Raw genomic sequence first — 14,435 nt, forward strand, 5'->3', positions numbered from 1 at the left:
AAGGAAAGAAACCCAATTTCCTAAACTCTTCCCAACACATTCATGGATTTTTCTTCCATTAATTCAGAGAGAGAAAAAAGAAAAGAAAGTGAGAGTCGAACTCTTGTCGTAAATGACAAAATGAGATTTTTCTGAAGTTAATCAACTACCAATAGTTGAAGAGGTGAAGAGAAGCAGATGTGGATTTTTCAAGGCAGCGAAATAGGACAAACACATCCAGTGGTGTGAATTAGAAAGAATTAAGACCACATGAACTGCCGCCCCAAACGTCCGTTCGATGACAAAGCTAAAAGAGAAGGGACTGCCCTTGGGTAGGTGGGGATGGTCAATGATCATCAATGCTCCATACATCAAAGGGTACTAATTAATGGGTTTTTTCAGTGCATGTGATTGTCGTCGAGTGAGAAGTTGACAGTGATATTTGTAGTCACAGATAAATTTTAGCTTTAGTTTTGCTAGCGTCATTCGTGAGCGAACCTGCATACGAGAAAATTTTGGCTGTCGCTGCATTCTAACCCCACCTGCATCAACGGTTATCACTCACATGGACTCACGTGCGTGAGCACATACTCTGTTTCGTCGTGGATCCGTGCAGAGTCTCGGAATAGAATCAATGTTCTGCTTCGATCGTTTTTAGAGTGTAGATTGAATGGAGTGGTAACTACTCTGTTAGAATAATGTTGATGGATTAGCTCGATAATTACTGGGGTGACCGCTAAATTTTGAATTTTCTGGTTTGAAAGAAACCATTTATTTTGAATCATTTAAATTTGAGATATTAATTATTTTCTGGCAAATGACAAATAAAACTGAGATATCAACCAGTAGCTTCAATGAGTCATACTTCCGAAGGAGAAATCAAAAAACACAAGATTAAACATAAAACTTAAGCTAATAAAATTGGCAGAATGGCCTTGTCGCCCGTGATGTTTAACGGAGAGACATGGGACAACTCTCAAGGGTTTCCAGATGCCACAATAAACGGCTCTTAGGTCTTCCAATACTGGTCACATTCGATCAGCTAGGTACTTTGACAAAGAGTTGATAGGCTTCGAAGAATCAATATGTTCAACTCCGCGGCGCTTGATCTTGATTCGTGCAAGGTAGTCGGCTGTAATCCAGGCAAAGCTCAACATCGCCACATTTCCAGCAACATCTGGCTCTTGCAAATGGATTGATCTTTTCACCCATTTCGGGTGGTAAGTCACCTGGTACCATGCCGATGCCTTCTGCTCATACAGTATACTCTTCTCATCATCAGTAAGAGATTCAATATTTGAATCACTATTCTCAAAAACTAGCCTGAATTCTTTTTTAAGAGCACTGTAGGATTGCTTCAACCGCTCCTTCAGCTCTCCTTGTTTCTTGCTGTTAGATTTGGGAATGGACCAAACATGCCCAGTAACAATCTCTTCTTCTCTCTTAACTTTGTATTGCCCCATTAGACCCTTCACCTGGCCATCATAAGAGCACTTTTTCTCCCACGCATCAGCTATAAAATCAGTGGCTCCAGGAATCTCCAGATCCATATCATATGGGATGTCACCGGGAGTATAATTCAGCTCCAAAGAGGTTGCCATTTCTTCGTCATAAGCATCTCTAATGTGGCGATATAGTCGCCCCAAAATTTTTGTTGACTTGTACGTCTGGTACTCCTCTTTCCCCATGAAATCAGGGTACATCTTTGGCTTTAGATGTGCTGGCAAGGCAACAGTCTTTCCAGTTTTCGGAAAATCAACTGCTAATGCTGCATACTCAGCTAATAGAAGGCAGTTCTCATCCATAGCCCCATAATCACTACGGTCAGCATGAACCACATGTGCATTGCATATAGCCCCTAAGTTCTCATTCACCATGTTTTTCGCAAAAAAATTTATAATATCCTGAGGTATAAACATAATGATGGTAAGAGAATCAAAAGATGTCCATGAAAAACTTTGGGACCAAAATAAAATAGTGTAAATCAAACAAGAGAACACAATTTATTTAGAATGTAAACCTAATAAATGAAGAACAAACCACAAAGGAAACATCGCTTGATTCACTTTTAGACAATACGTCATAATTCTGCCACATCTTGTTTATATAACCTTTCCATCAATGGATTAAGTAGAAGAATAGTTATCTTGTACAAAAAAGAAAACCCATTTGCCAGGAAACTTGACATTGACAATTCATGTTGATAGAATATAAAACAATTATTAACTTGCATTTCATGTTGCTAGATATACTGTAGGAGTGTGAACATAAAATTCTGTAGTCCCCATCTACCAGCTTCAACTTCTAGGAATAACGCTAAACTGAAGAAGTTTATGACACGCATCCTTAATAGTACAACCATAACCAAAATGGTGGCATCAAATGTGTTTCCAGGGAATTAGTTGATACACGCATCCTTAATGGTACAACCATAACAAAAATGGTGGCATCAAATGTGTTTCCAGGGAATTAGTTGATAGAAACTTACTCCTATAGAGCATAAAACAAAACAACTCTTGTGAGCATAAACTAGACATGATATCAGACTGATGACACTATCAACTCTAAAAGAAAATTCACATATCTGATAGACATGCAGTTTTATTAATCTTTGTTGTCGAAGCATGCAAGATAGTGAAAATGCTGTTTGTCTAAGAAAAGAATGGTATATTGTCCATTATAGAAAGCAAGCATAGAAAGAGAAGACAATTAATCATGTTCCAAAATATTCACAGAATCCTGAAGACACCCAATGAAAAGGGCAAGTAAGTACCGTCTGAGTTATAGGACGCCCATGAGGTTTGGCTTCTTGAGGATCATACAACATAGGAGTCCAGCTCTTCTTACTTGGGGGAATAAGATCTTCATCCCAAGTAACAAAGTAAAGGTCCCCATCGAGGTCACTTCCAGAAGCTTCATTTGTGTGGGGCCTATCACCCTTCCGAGGGAAAAGAATGCAATCATGCAAGTGGTGTAACTCAGGGGCATCAACTGCTTCAAGAATCCTTATATCTCCGGGATGAAGGCAAGGATTCTTTGCTATCACAACAAGCCCCTTAATCACTTGAAGATTGTTCTCAATCTTATCAAACCTAGAGCCATGATTGGCAAAACAATTCTGTAGCGACGGGGTAGACACTCGGACAAAGCACTGGCCTTGCTCAAGTACCCCTAGCTCATCTAGACATCCCATAAGCCATCTTCCAGAAGGAACAAAAATCCTAGCCTTTTCCCTAAGGCCCCAGAGCTGAGCAGCTCGTATACAGGTTAACATGCCCCGTAGATGAGGTTCTGTCTGGGGCTTGAAACCAGCACTCAGCATTATGGCTGCTGCATTTCCTTGCTCAGCGCAAGAGCCAGTGAGAACATCAAATGCCACATCCGTGTCCACAAGCATCTGGTTTAACCTTAAAACCATTCTTTCCTGCATTCTCCAGAATATCTCATCTGGAACATCCAGTGCAGACAGTAATGTGATAATCTGCCTGTTCAGAAAACCCGGCTGCAACCTAGTCCAAGAACAAATTTCCAGTATAGTATGGCATGACTCAAACTTGTTCATACTAGGCCTTAAAGAAAGCCGGTGTCCATCACCATTGGATGGCCAACAAGCCACAACCCCTTTACAGCCAGCATATCTTATTTGATATGCACAAGGTGGATCTCTGACAAGTTTCAACTTCTCAGCGACTTTCATTGCAAGGTCAGGAGTAATCTTACCAATCCCATCAGAAAAATCATACTTACCCTTCTTGATATCTGGAAGGGCAAAATTAACTTCACTTAATGGAACGTCTACTGTTGCATATGTAGACGAAAAGCATAGGCCCATCCTAGCAGCACATTTAGCAATATTTTTGTTGGCGAACTTCCCCATCCATGTTTTGATGTCAAGGATAGTAATGTTCATGCCTTCAGCAAAAAACCAGGCAGAACGGTCCCTCAATTGATTGGATGAGAAGGCCAAGAAAGAGTACTTACGACTACACAAGTAAAAGCCGTCAGTCAAAATTGTCTTCACCCTTTTGAATACATTTGTCTTCTGAGGAGAGGCGTTCGTCATAATTTCCTTCACAATAGGAGCAACATAAGAGTTCAGAACATGAGAGTTGATTGTCTGCATACCTTCATCCATAAAGGTAACCCTTAAGAACCGATCAGCAACTTCCTTATACTTTCTAAGAACCCTATTGGAAAGTTCAACCTCTGGTGGAAGACAATAGGCTTTAGTTGGGGTGATAATCAACCTCCTAACTTCAGAAATGTCATCCAATCGCTTAGGATCCTTGAAAAGCTTGGGGTTCTTCAGCAACCAATCTTGAACAACTTTCAGTCTCTTACAGGCATCAAATTCTGGGTGCTTGTAAGTGCACAAGTGCTTCAATGCAGCCAAATTAACCTCCTTTGGTTGGCTCCTCAGTAAATCAAAGAAACTGTCCGACAACTGGTGCTGATTAAAAATGCCCTTGTGCATTACTGCATTAACCAAGAACATTATCTCAAACGAAATATCATCCTTATAATGAATACAGAAGAAAGGATCTGAAGCAGGCATTCCAAAATCAGGTTCGTTTTGAACCTTAGGAGGCCTTTTGAGGCAAACCTCCCGCACCCTGCATTCTCGAAGATAATCCATGGTCCTCTTCAACTTTGCACCATGTCGGGGGGGTATTGAAACTCTGTAGCAATTACAACGCCCAATAGCCCAACTAGGAGTAAAATCCGTGGTTCTAATCCAAGGATCATCATCATCCAACAGATTAAATGGGACTGATTGGTCAATGTCATCATCAGCAGTTCTATACGAAACCAAGGGTGATGAAGCCAGCCGCAACAGAATTACATGATATGCAGTATCTGTGTATTGCTTGATTTCGGAAATGTCTCTTACCAAGAACTCTACCATAAAATCGCATTTAATGACTGCATGCTTCCTTATCCCTTTAAATGAAAATGCAATGTCTCTGGTAAAACAAAATTTGCATGTTCCATCAAAGGGATCCACAATAAAGTCAACACCATAAGTCTGTCCTCTCCAAGCAACCAAAAACTCATCTTGACGAACTAAACTTCCAATCTCGACACATACATCAGATAACTTGAATGGCGTTTTATCCCTCCTCCTCCTATTCAAGAAATATGGATTCTCAGGGCCCAAACTTACTTTCAATGGTTCATTGTTGTAAAAAAGTTGAGAACGCCCTGCTGCATCCATAGCAAAAGTTACTGATTCAGTCATGGCAAAATGCACAAATGCATGAGGCTCCACCATGATATAATCATTTGTTCTTGCAATATTTGAAGTATCAATGAGCTCAAAATTTGGAAAGGACTCTTGAGGGGTCCAAGATGTTTTCAACCTGCACCTATATACAAGCCCAATTTCATCTTCCAAGTACGTTACAAGATCGCTTGCCTTCACATGTCTACCAAATCCACCAAAACTAAGTTGAGTTACCACTGTGCTAGTTTCACTTGCTTCAGATTCCATTTTCTCTACAAATATTCACTGTCTGACACAAAAGAAAATGACAAAAACCAGATCAGTACGCCTGATACAAATGAACAAACATGTACTTGAGCAGAATCAGCAACATAGATTAATATTCACACAATAATTCAACCACCAAAGTCACCATCTGGTAACGAAGAACTCAAAAAAGGGTCCTCAGCAACCATGACCAACGAGGATGGAAAATTATAATCTTTTGTTTGACAAAATCTAAAGAAATATAACACACAAAATTGTAACAGACTCATACCTCATTCACGAAATCCTTGCTGATTGGAAAAGAATGTTGTGCACAAACCCAAAGATTAAGGTTCCAATCAATCAGTAAATCAAACCGAATGGAAGAATAGTAAACACAATACAAAACAACAATGTGGTTTGGTGTTGGGTTTTCCACTCAAAGAAAAAGACGGCAAGAGAGATTGGAAGCATAAATGGTGTAAAGCAAAACAAGAACAGTGATCAATATGTCTGGTTTAGTGGTTTGGGGACAGGGCTTCCACATGATGGGCGCTCCCACACCTTCCTTGTGTATCTCGTAGTTCAATACACGCACACAAGACAGAACGCAACGTATTGGCGAATCGTCGTGGAATTCAAAACATCATATGTTACCAAATGAAGAACACTGAAAACCCATTAACCTCAACTAATTGAAATCGAAAAAAAACTCCATCTTCCTCTTTAGCCCCAAGACAGCGATCTAGATTCATTAACCCCAACTAACAAAAATACATAAGTGTTCGCTTTCGATTAATCTCCTACACTCTTGTAGCAACATGATCAGATTCATCAGAACAACAAGTTCCATTTTTTGCACAGAAAAAAAACAAACTGAACAAATTGTTATCATACACACTTACAAAAACCAAACTCAATTTCCACTGTCGGGACTTAAATTTTCTGAGAAAACTGCATCCGATTAGAACGAAATTCCATTTCATTGATACATAATTACAACCAGAAATCTATCAGACCATGTACATACAACCAGAAACAAGAAAAGCCCAAATTTTCCCCCACATTTCCTCGGGAAACAAACACAAATGAACAGAAACTGAGGAAGAAAAGCAGCACTGACCTCTTGAGTTGGAGAACTCGGAGCGAGACAATATGCGAGAGAGAGAGAGAGAGAGAGAGAGAGAGAGAGAGAGAGAGAGAGAGAGACTAAGTGTGAGTTATGTGTCTCGGTGGTGGAATGTGGAGAGGTTTATGAGTGAATGAAGGAAGCGTGATCTTGCGGTCTCGTGGCTTTTTGGCTTCCCTTCTTCGAGAAGTTCCCGCTTTGTGACTCTGACTAGAATGGAAAAAGGAAAGGGCAAAATTAAAGGAAGAGTAAATGCGGACTGCGAAGTGTTCGATGAAAGTCACATTGGAAATACTACAACTTATATACGACCAGTTTATACAAGTGGTGTTTTGGTCAAATAATATAATGCTATATGTTAAAAAACGTAAATGTAGTATTGTTTTATTAGAACTGAATAATTTAAATTGTGCTTTTTTCTTCGAGTAAAAGATTTTAGGTTCGACTTTTATGGACGGCGAATTCAATACCAAATTAGTTTGCCTATTGTATGATTTAGCTGAACACGTCCTCTTCTCCGTGTAAATTATGCCGTGTACTAAAAAAAAAATTTTGCTCCTCCTTTTCAGAATTCCGATAAAAACATATAAAATTTTGCAAAAGAAAATGTGAGTGATTAGAAAGTTAATTAAAATATATTTTGAAAAACAAACAATCAAATTAAAAAATAACTAATTACCACATGCGTATGTACCAAGAATCTCTTTCTTAAAAAATAATAGTAAAATAATTGTAACCTTTCTATCTCATGGGGTATCACTTTGTCCAATCATAATTAAAATTCGATTTTGATAGTTATCATTTAAATATTTTTATATGTGTAACAGTAACATTAATCAAATTGAGATCGTGAATGTAACATCCCGTCCCGAAAATATCGAAACGTGTGTGTGAAATGACACTTTTACCCCTAGTCCGTTTCTTTTACGTTTAATCGTTGTTGTGAGCCTTGTTGGCATGTTTGGAACCATACACACACTCCCACACACTGCACTTCTCTCTGTTCCTTTCCCTGTCTCTCCCGTGCTCCCTTTCCTTTCCTTTTTCAAACACATACGTACGGACACACCAAAAACCCATCAAATCTTTGCAGATCGAGGGAACTAAACCCATATTCGAGCTCGTGAGGTTGAGAGGAGCACGATCGTACCATTTTCAGGTAAGAACTCCGATGTTTTCACGTCGATTTCACAAGGTCCGATTTGAGTACTATTCATGCAAAAATAATTTAGCACGTTTTTGGGATTTTGAAGCTCGTAGGTGACTTAGTGAGGTCCCAAGGAGTCTCAGAGTACTTCGTTTGAAGAATTTGGACGTCGGGATCGCCGTGTTCGAAGTTGGCCGGATTTTGGAGTTTGGTGACAGGTATGATCTAGTAGTTTTTAGCCCTTAAAAATTGTATGGACGTGTTCTACTAGTCTAGGGCTTCATTTTGGTGCAAGAATCGTGAAAAATGGTTGAAAAACGGGAGAGAAAACACGGTTTGTAGGTTTCGCGATTTTCCGGCGCCGGCGACGGCGCCGGAGGTTCGCCGGAGAAGGAGACGGAATATTCCATCAAGTATGACGGAATATTCCTGACGCCGTTAACGGAATCTGTCAAAACTGACGGAATATTCCTAACGGCGTCAGTTGACGCCGTCAGCGTGCCAGGCATGTGCCTGCGCGTGGGGGCGCGTGCGGCGGTGGAAATTTTTTCTAAAAATTTGGGTGTGATCCTGAGGTTGTGTAGAGCACGTTGGTATATTCATTTGTCCAAATTGAGCAATGTATGAGAAGTTATTACGAGAAGTTGGTTATGTGCTTTAAAATTAACGTTTCTATAGTTATTTCGCATATAGGTGATACGTATCCCGAGGACGAGCGTGGTCACTCGAGGCAGGGGGCTACGACCCTTCCACATACCAGTGAGTGGGCTTTTGGTTTTCCGTATATACCTATATACTATATTTTTCCCATAAATTGATTTAAATGTTTATTGGTTATGCCATGCATTACATTATCGTTATTCATGCATCGTTGGTTACGTTAGTAGTTGCATATATATATATATATACATATGCATATTGGGTGTTGTGGACGCACAGGTAAGTGCCAGGTAAGTGTAATTCATGTTTACATTCAGTAGCGATTCGAGATATTTAGAGAGCTCATAACCTCCACCCCCGGTGTTCGTGCTCCCGCCCAGAGTAAGGCACAGTCCTTCACGTGATGTTCATCTCCCGCACCACACACTCAGCTTGGATCCAAGTTAGGTGCACAGTCCTGTCGTACAGACCACTTTAGGTGGTTCCAACTCATAGGTGACCCGCGATTATTCGCACAGCCTTCACGTGATCGTAACACTAGAGCATATATATGTATTACACCCAGGTCTGTCGTACAGACCACTTTAGGTGGTTCCGACTCGTGGGCAGGTTCAGTTATTGAGTTTGAGATTTGAGCTCTAGATGCAGCCGTACAGGTCACGATAGGTGACTCCGGCTGCCAGATTACATGTTATAGATATGATTATACCTGAGCACTTGCATATCATTATGAGATTTCGGCATGGCATATTATTGAGCATGATTGGCATATATACTACGTATATTTACTTTCTAGGAAGTATACAGGTTTTACGGCGAGGGGTTAGAATGTATTTGATTAAATAGTTTTCTAAAAGCTTTGTTTTTGCCCACTCACGCTTTTGTTTTGCGCCCCTCCAGGTTCTAGTGGTCTAGCAGGTTCGGTGGTTTCCCAGAGGGCGTCCCGGCATTTCTGACAGACACTCACCATTGTAGGGTCACCTTCGGGTGTACTGTTGTCGCATCTTTTTCTTTTGGACTGCTGTAGACTTATTGCTCTGAACTTAGCGTCTCACTTTCGCTAGCACTGGTTGTTATCACTTGTATGCTAGTTTTTAATTTATTCGTACTTTTTATTACTATTTTATTTAGCTTCCGCACTGTGCACATGGCTACGTCACTTCCACATGACGGCCAGCACGCCCTGATCTCAGTCGGGGTGTGTCAGTTAATTGTCACATCCCGGTCCGAGGCGGATCACTTCCCGGGCCCACTCCTCCACCGTAGCACGATATTGTCCGTTTTGGGCTTACCATTCCCTCACGGTTTTGTTTTTGGGAATTCATGAGCAACTTCCCAGTGGGTCACCCATCATGGGATTGCTCTAGCCCCCTTCTCGCTTAACTTCGGAGTTCCAACGGAACCCGAAGCCAGTGAGCTCCCAAAAGGCCTCGTGCTAGGTAGAGATGGGAAAATACATTTAAGGATCACACCTCTGGGCGATGTGGGATGTTACAGTGAATATATTACTAAAAATTGTTAATTATATTTATATATATATGGATGACTAAATCATTTCTAATTTGGTTGGTCTTTTGCACATATAATATCAAGTAATTGAGAAAATAAAAGAATCAATAATTGATTTACAAAATTTGCATAATTAATACGTTAATAGCAAGTGAGTAGATAAAACAATCAACGGTGGACACATGAGGTGGATAAAACGAAAAGCCACGTAACGTTATATTCACAATAATTAATCTTTGCAGTAATGAGGTTTAAAGCTTGGCCTCTAAGGGTGCGTTTGTTGCACCGGACAGTCTTGGATTGGACTAGTTTCAGGGACTAAGCTGGACTGGCTTAGACTAGACTAAGCTGGACTAGCTTAGTGAAGTGTTTGGTGCAGTGTCAGACTAAGTCAAAGACTATATTTTTTTTGCCATTTTTAATTCACTTTTGCCTTAAAAATTAAACAAAAAGTAATAATTAAAGGGCACTGAAGTATGGAAATGAATGGACCCAAACAAATTTTATTTCCCCTTCCTCCCCTTACCCTTCCTCGTTTCTCTTCTCCATCATTTTCTCTCTATCAAATTATGCATCAATATCTTACTTTTCTTGTTTAATTAAGAGAATTTATTGGTTAACCATTCGCCAAGCCTTCAGAGATTCCAAAAAGAAAGGTAAGCCTTCCAGTAACCAATTAAACCTACAAATCCCAGGAAAAAAACCCAAAAACCCAGAACAAAAATCGATTTACTAAGATTGCGAAGCAGTCATGGTGGAGATGACCCAGTCAATGAAGAGGTAGGCCGAAGGCAAAGCCAAAATCAGTAGCTTCAAAGCCACAACCAAGACAATAACGAAGCAGCGAAAGATAAGAAGATGGCGGAGATGACCCAATCAACGAGGTCATCATCGGAGATGAAGCCTCACCCAAAGCTTGTGCCGTCGAAATCGACGTCAGGGAGGTGATTCAAGCAGGACGAAGAAGTTCTTAGCTAGTCCGATGGTTTTTAAGGGGACACGCTAAGAACGGCTAGTGAGGTTGTTAGTGAAAGCGAGTCCCGACTAATCCCATTAAAACTAGTCTAGCCAGGAAACAAACATGGGAGTGGACTAATCTTTAGTCTAGTCCAGTCCAGTGAACTTTAGTGAGAGAAAACAAACACCCCCTAATATTATTATTATCATTGGTATATTTACATGAAGAGGTGAGAGAATAAATTAGTTGTCGACTCGTTATTTTTCACATTTGAATATAAGATTTCTCACTTATAAATAAATAAAAAGACTAGTGGACTATAGTTTTTTTTTTTATCATCACTTAAATATGAGAAAATTGGACTATTTGTCCTTTAAATTGGCACAATTGAACTTTGGTGTTTGACCAAAAATTCGTAAATATTAATTTCTAAACTTGTCACAATATGAAGTAATAATGTTATTGAATAATATATTTAGAACTTCCGTTCAAAATAAAAGAAGAAAGAAAAAAAAGTAATGAAAGTTCTTATAAAGTTGCTCAAATAGACCCTGGATTTGCACAATGAATTTAGGACAAGTTCACAATTAATACTTACAAGTTTTTAGTTAAAAGATCAAAACTTTTAATTGGACTAAAATTTAATGTTCCATTTGACCAAAAAAAAAAAAAAAAAATGTTCCAAATATTTTTTTAATACAAAAAAGGATAAAAAAATACCGACCAAAAAGAAATGAAAAGATAAGATAAAATACAAAGTCCTTAGCTTTCATAGTTAACAGAGGGAATATTCCCCATAACCCACTTGACGAATATTCTAATTCCGCTTCTAAATATAATCACCTCTCCGTCCTTCTCTCACCCCTTCTCTCTCTCTCTCTCTCTCATCAGACCCGCACGTCGCCGCTGTTCGCAGCACATCTCGCCGGAAAATTCCCAGAACACTTCGGGCGTCGCGGTGTAGCGCGGGAGCATGAAGTTCTCGAAGAGCCTCGGCATCCTGATCGAGGAGGCTTTGCCGGAATGGCGGGACAAGTTTCTGTCGTACAAGGACTTGAAGAAGCAGCTGAAGCTGATCTACCCCAAAGACGGAGACAAACCTCCCAATAAACGGCCTAGATTGTCCGACGACGACGACGATCGTGCTGACGGCGAGGGCGGTGAGGTTTCCAAGGAGGTAACGGATTTCGTGAGGTTGTTGGAGAACGAATTGGAAAAGTTTAATGCTTTTTTTGAGGAGAAGGAGGAAGATTACGTTATTCGATGGAAGGTATAATTTCTTGATTTTATTTTGAAATTATTATCTAAGAATACAATTCGGATTTTGGGAATTACGAGAATTTTTTGATAAATTGAGAGATTGAATTGCTGCTTGCGAATTCGGAAATTTAACGTTTTTGTTTGATAATTTTGGTTTAGCAGATAGAAAGATTGTGTCTTTGATGTATAATATTGAATTTGGATGAAATTGGTTGGTTTTTGCATTGTTTTAGGACATTGTTTTGCTGTAAATTTTGGTTTCAGTAGCAATCTTGTAGATTTAGCTATGTAATTTGATTTGACGAGCCAATTTTGATGTATGTAATTTGGTTGAATTGATCCCGAAATTGGCCTTCTGTTTGTTTCAGAGCTCCATTTGACTTAAAATGTCGGGTTTTGCAGCAATTGGTACAACCACTTAAGGCATATAAGAACTTATTGACATTATATCAGTGTTGTTAAAGAAAAAATATGATTTGTTTGATATATATCTGTCTTGTATTCCGCAATCCACTGCCCAGAGCATTCATGATGTGTCTAACTACGGAACATGACAAAAATCTTTACCTATATTCGCAACATTAATTGCCGATGAACTTCTGTGGTCTTTTTTTTCTACACATAATTTGATGCAGGACTTTCCTGGCTGCTAATTTGCTAATCCTTTTGTCTCCAATTTTGTATATATCATCATCAAATGCGGTTTGTTCTTCAACCCTTTATCACCTGAAGCAGTATGTCTGTATTATAAGTTTGATTAGCTAATTGAATTTGGAAAACTTATCACTCTTCTTTTTTGTGACCGTCAATTTAGTTTTATTGTGTCACACAATTCTTCTATGAGTAATCGCCTTACACAATATGATTAAGGGAGAGCATGACATGCTTCATGCTTTCGATAGTCTTTGACCAAAAGCACTACTGTAATCATTGGTATTGATGCTTTGTTTGGCATGTTATGATGCACAAGTATTACTCTTTTCTTCGCCAAGACTTAACGACTTCTATTAATGAACTTGCAAATACACTTGGCCCCTGAGTTTTCTATGTATTTCTTTGGACCTGCCAATTGGCGGAAAGTGTGTCCTAAGATGCAGAGGCATGCGACTTTGATTATTTTTTAATTTGTGTACTTTCTGGTTCTGATTTTGGAGTACAGGAGCTGCAAGAGAGGGTAGCAGACGCAAAGGATTCCAATGAAGAGTTGATGAATGTAGGGAGAGAGATAGTTGATTTTCATGGAGAGATGGTTTTGTTAGAAAATTACAGCGCCCTTAACTATACAGGTATACATCTTTATCTTGTGTTTGTGTGCAAAACTTATAAAAGAGATGCCTAGTCTTGAAAAGATTAACATTCTGGTTGTGCGCGATCGTGCATGAGACTACCAACTATTGAATCTCTTATTGTTGTAATTGAAAAACAGTAATTACAAAATATAACATGTTTATAAAGGTGTAAAGCCCAATAAAACTCAACATGGGCGAGTTCAGTTGAATGAATGGCTAATATTGATAAAGGAACTTGTCAATCTTATTTTAGTTTTCCTAATTGTTAGAATCTTGAACCGTGCTTTTTGGTGTTTTTTGCTTCCTATTTCCTCGACAGGTCTATTGAAGATACTAAAGAAACATGACAAGCGAACTGGTGCTCTAATTCGCCTTCCCTTTGTCCAAAGGGTCATGCAACAACCATTCTTCACTACTGATGTACTAAACAAACTTGTAAAGGAGTGCGAGGTGATGCTCGATCATGTTTTCTCCAAGAATGACCCATCAGCCCCATCTGAAGCAACCGAAGTGGAAGAACGGTGTGAGTCTACGACTGTCACTGAAAATAGAGATAGGATATTTAAAGCGCCTACAGAACTTGCAGAAATAAAACAGATGGAGAGCGTCTATGTGAAGCAAACTGTGTCGGCATTGCGTGTCTTGAAAGAGGTACGGAGTGGAAGCTCAACTGTGAGTGCCTTCTCATTGCCCCCTTTGCAAATAAATGTGATGGAAGAGGATTTGAAGAATATGCCTGTTTTAGAACAAGTAGCCAAATAAATGTTTTGAAAAATTAGGGATTGAATTTCCTTTTGGTATTGAATTTAGACCAATCATAGATACCAATTGTATTCTCATAACGGTGGGATCGAGCCTTTGAAATCCCATCCCTTTTTACCCTGACCACTGTTTGCATGTCAAACTGAAGTTAACTCGTGTGAAGATGATTGTCTCCCTGTCTGTTATAATTATCAATTGTTGCCCCCTTTTTATGTGAATTTTTAATTTTTGTACAAAGTTTCAGAATTTTAGTTTTCATTGCCCTTCCGCTA

General features: G+C 39.3%; 2 protein-coding genes across 3 annotated transcripts; one reads left to right on the forward strand and one right to left on the reverse strand.

Moving 5' to 3' along the window:
- Positions 1 to 797: 797 nt before the first annotated feature.
- On the reverse strand, positions 798 to 6,865 carry RDR6 (RNA-dependent RNA polymerase 6). 2 transcript variants are annotated; one of them, XM_068478424.2, is made up of 3 exons: positions 6,573 to 6,865; positions 2,753 to 5,488; positions 798 to 1,883 (listed from the first exon to the last, which is right to left on the reverse strand). In XM_068478424.2, the coding sequence occupies exons 2-3, from the start codon at positions 5,468 to 5,470 to the stop codon at positions 1,008 to 1,010; spliced, it is 3,594 nt and encodes a 1,197-aa protein (XP_068334525.2). In that variant the 5' UTR covers positions 5,471 to 5,488; positions 6,573 to 6,865; the 3' UTR covers positions 798 to 1,007. The 2 variants fall into 2 exon arrangements, with proteins under 2 accessions (XP_068334525.2, XP_068334517.2); XM_068478416.2 differs by having other exon boundaries at positions 2,753 to 5,492.
- Positions 6,866 to 11,655: 4,790 nt separating this feature from the next.
- LOC137739137 (SPX domain-containing protein 1) lies at positions 11,656 to 14,381 on the forward strand. The gene is made up of 3 exons (XM_068478643.2): positions 11,656 to 12,122; positions 13,272 to 13,398; positions 13,721 to 14,381. Exons 1-3 carry the CDS (start codon positions 11,826 to 11,828, stop codon positions 14,161 to 14,163), a joined length of 867 nt encoding a protein of 288 aa, XP_068334744.2. The 5' UTR covers positions 11,656 to 11,825; the 3' UTR covers positions 14,164 to 14,381.
- The last annotated feature ends 54 nt before the right edge of the window (positions 14,382 to 14,435 follow it).

Source organism: Pyrus communis, chromosome 15, assembly GCF_041283825.1.
Source record: "Pyrus communis isolate YQ-2024b chromosome 15, ASM4128382v1, whole genome shotgun sequence".
Classification (NCBI taxonomy): domain Eukaryota; kingdom Viridiplantae; phylum Streptophyta; class Magnoliopsida; order Rosales; family Rosaceae; genus Pyrus; species Pyrus communis.

Excerpts from the sequence above, each read along its gene's own strand:
- RDR6 (XM_068478424.2), bottom strand. The coding sequence starts at position 5,470 with ATGGAATCTGAAGCAAGTGAAACTAGCACAGTGGTAACTCAACTTAGT. Across the intron at positions 1,884-2,752 it reads GGCGTCCTATAACTCAGACG|GATATTATAAATTTTTTTGC; the intron begins GTACTTACTTGC and ends TTTATACCTCAG.
- LOC137739137 (XM_068478643.2), top strand. The coding sequence starts at position 11,826 with ATGAAGTTCTCGAAGAGCCTCGGCATCCTGATCGAGGAGGCTTTGCCG. Across the intron at positions 12,123-13,271 it reads ATTACGTTATTCGATGGAAG|GAGCTGCAAGAGAGGGTAGC; the intron begins GTATAATTTCTT and ends TTTGGAGTACAG. Across the intron at positions 13,399-13,720 it reads CAGCGCCCTTAACTATACAG|GTCTATTGAAGATACTAAAG; the intron begins GTATACATCTTT and ends TTTCCTCGACAG.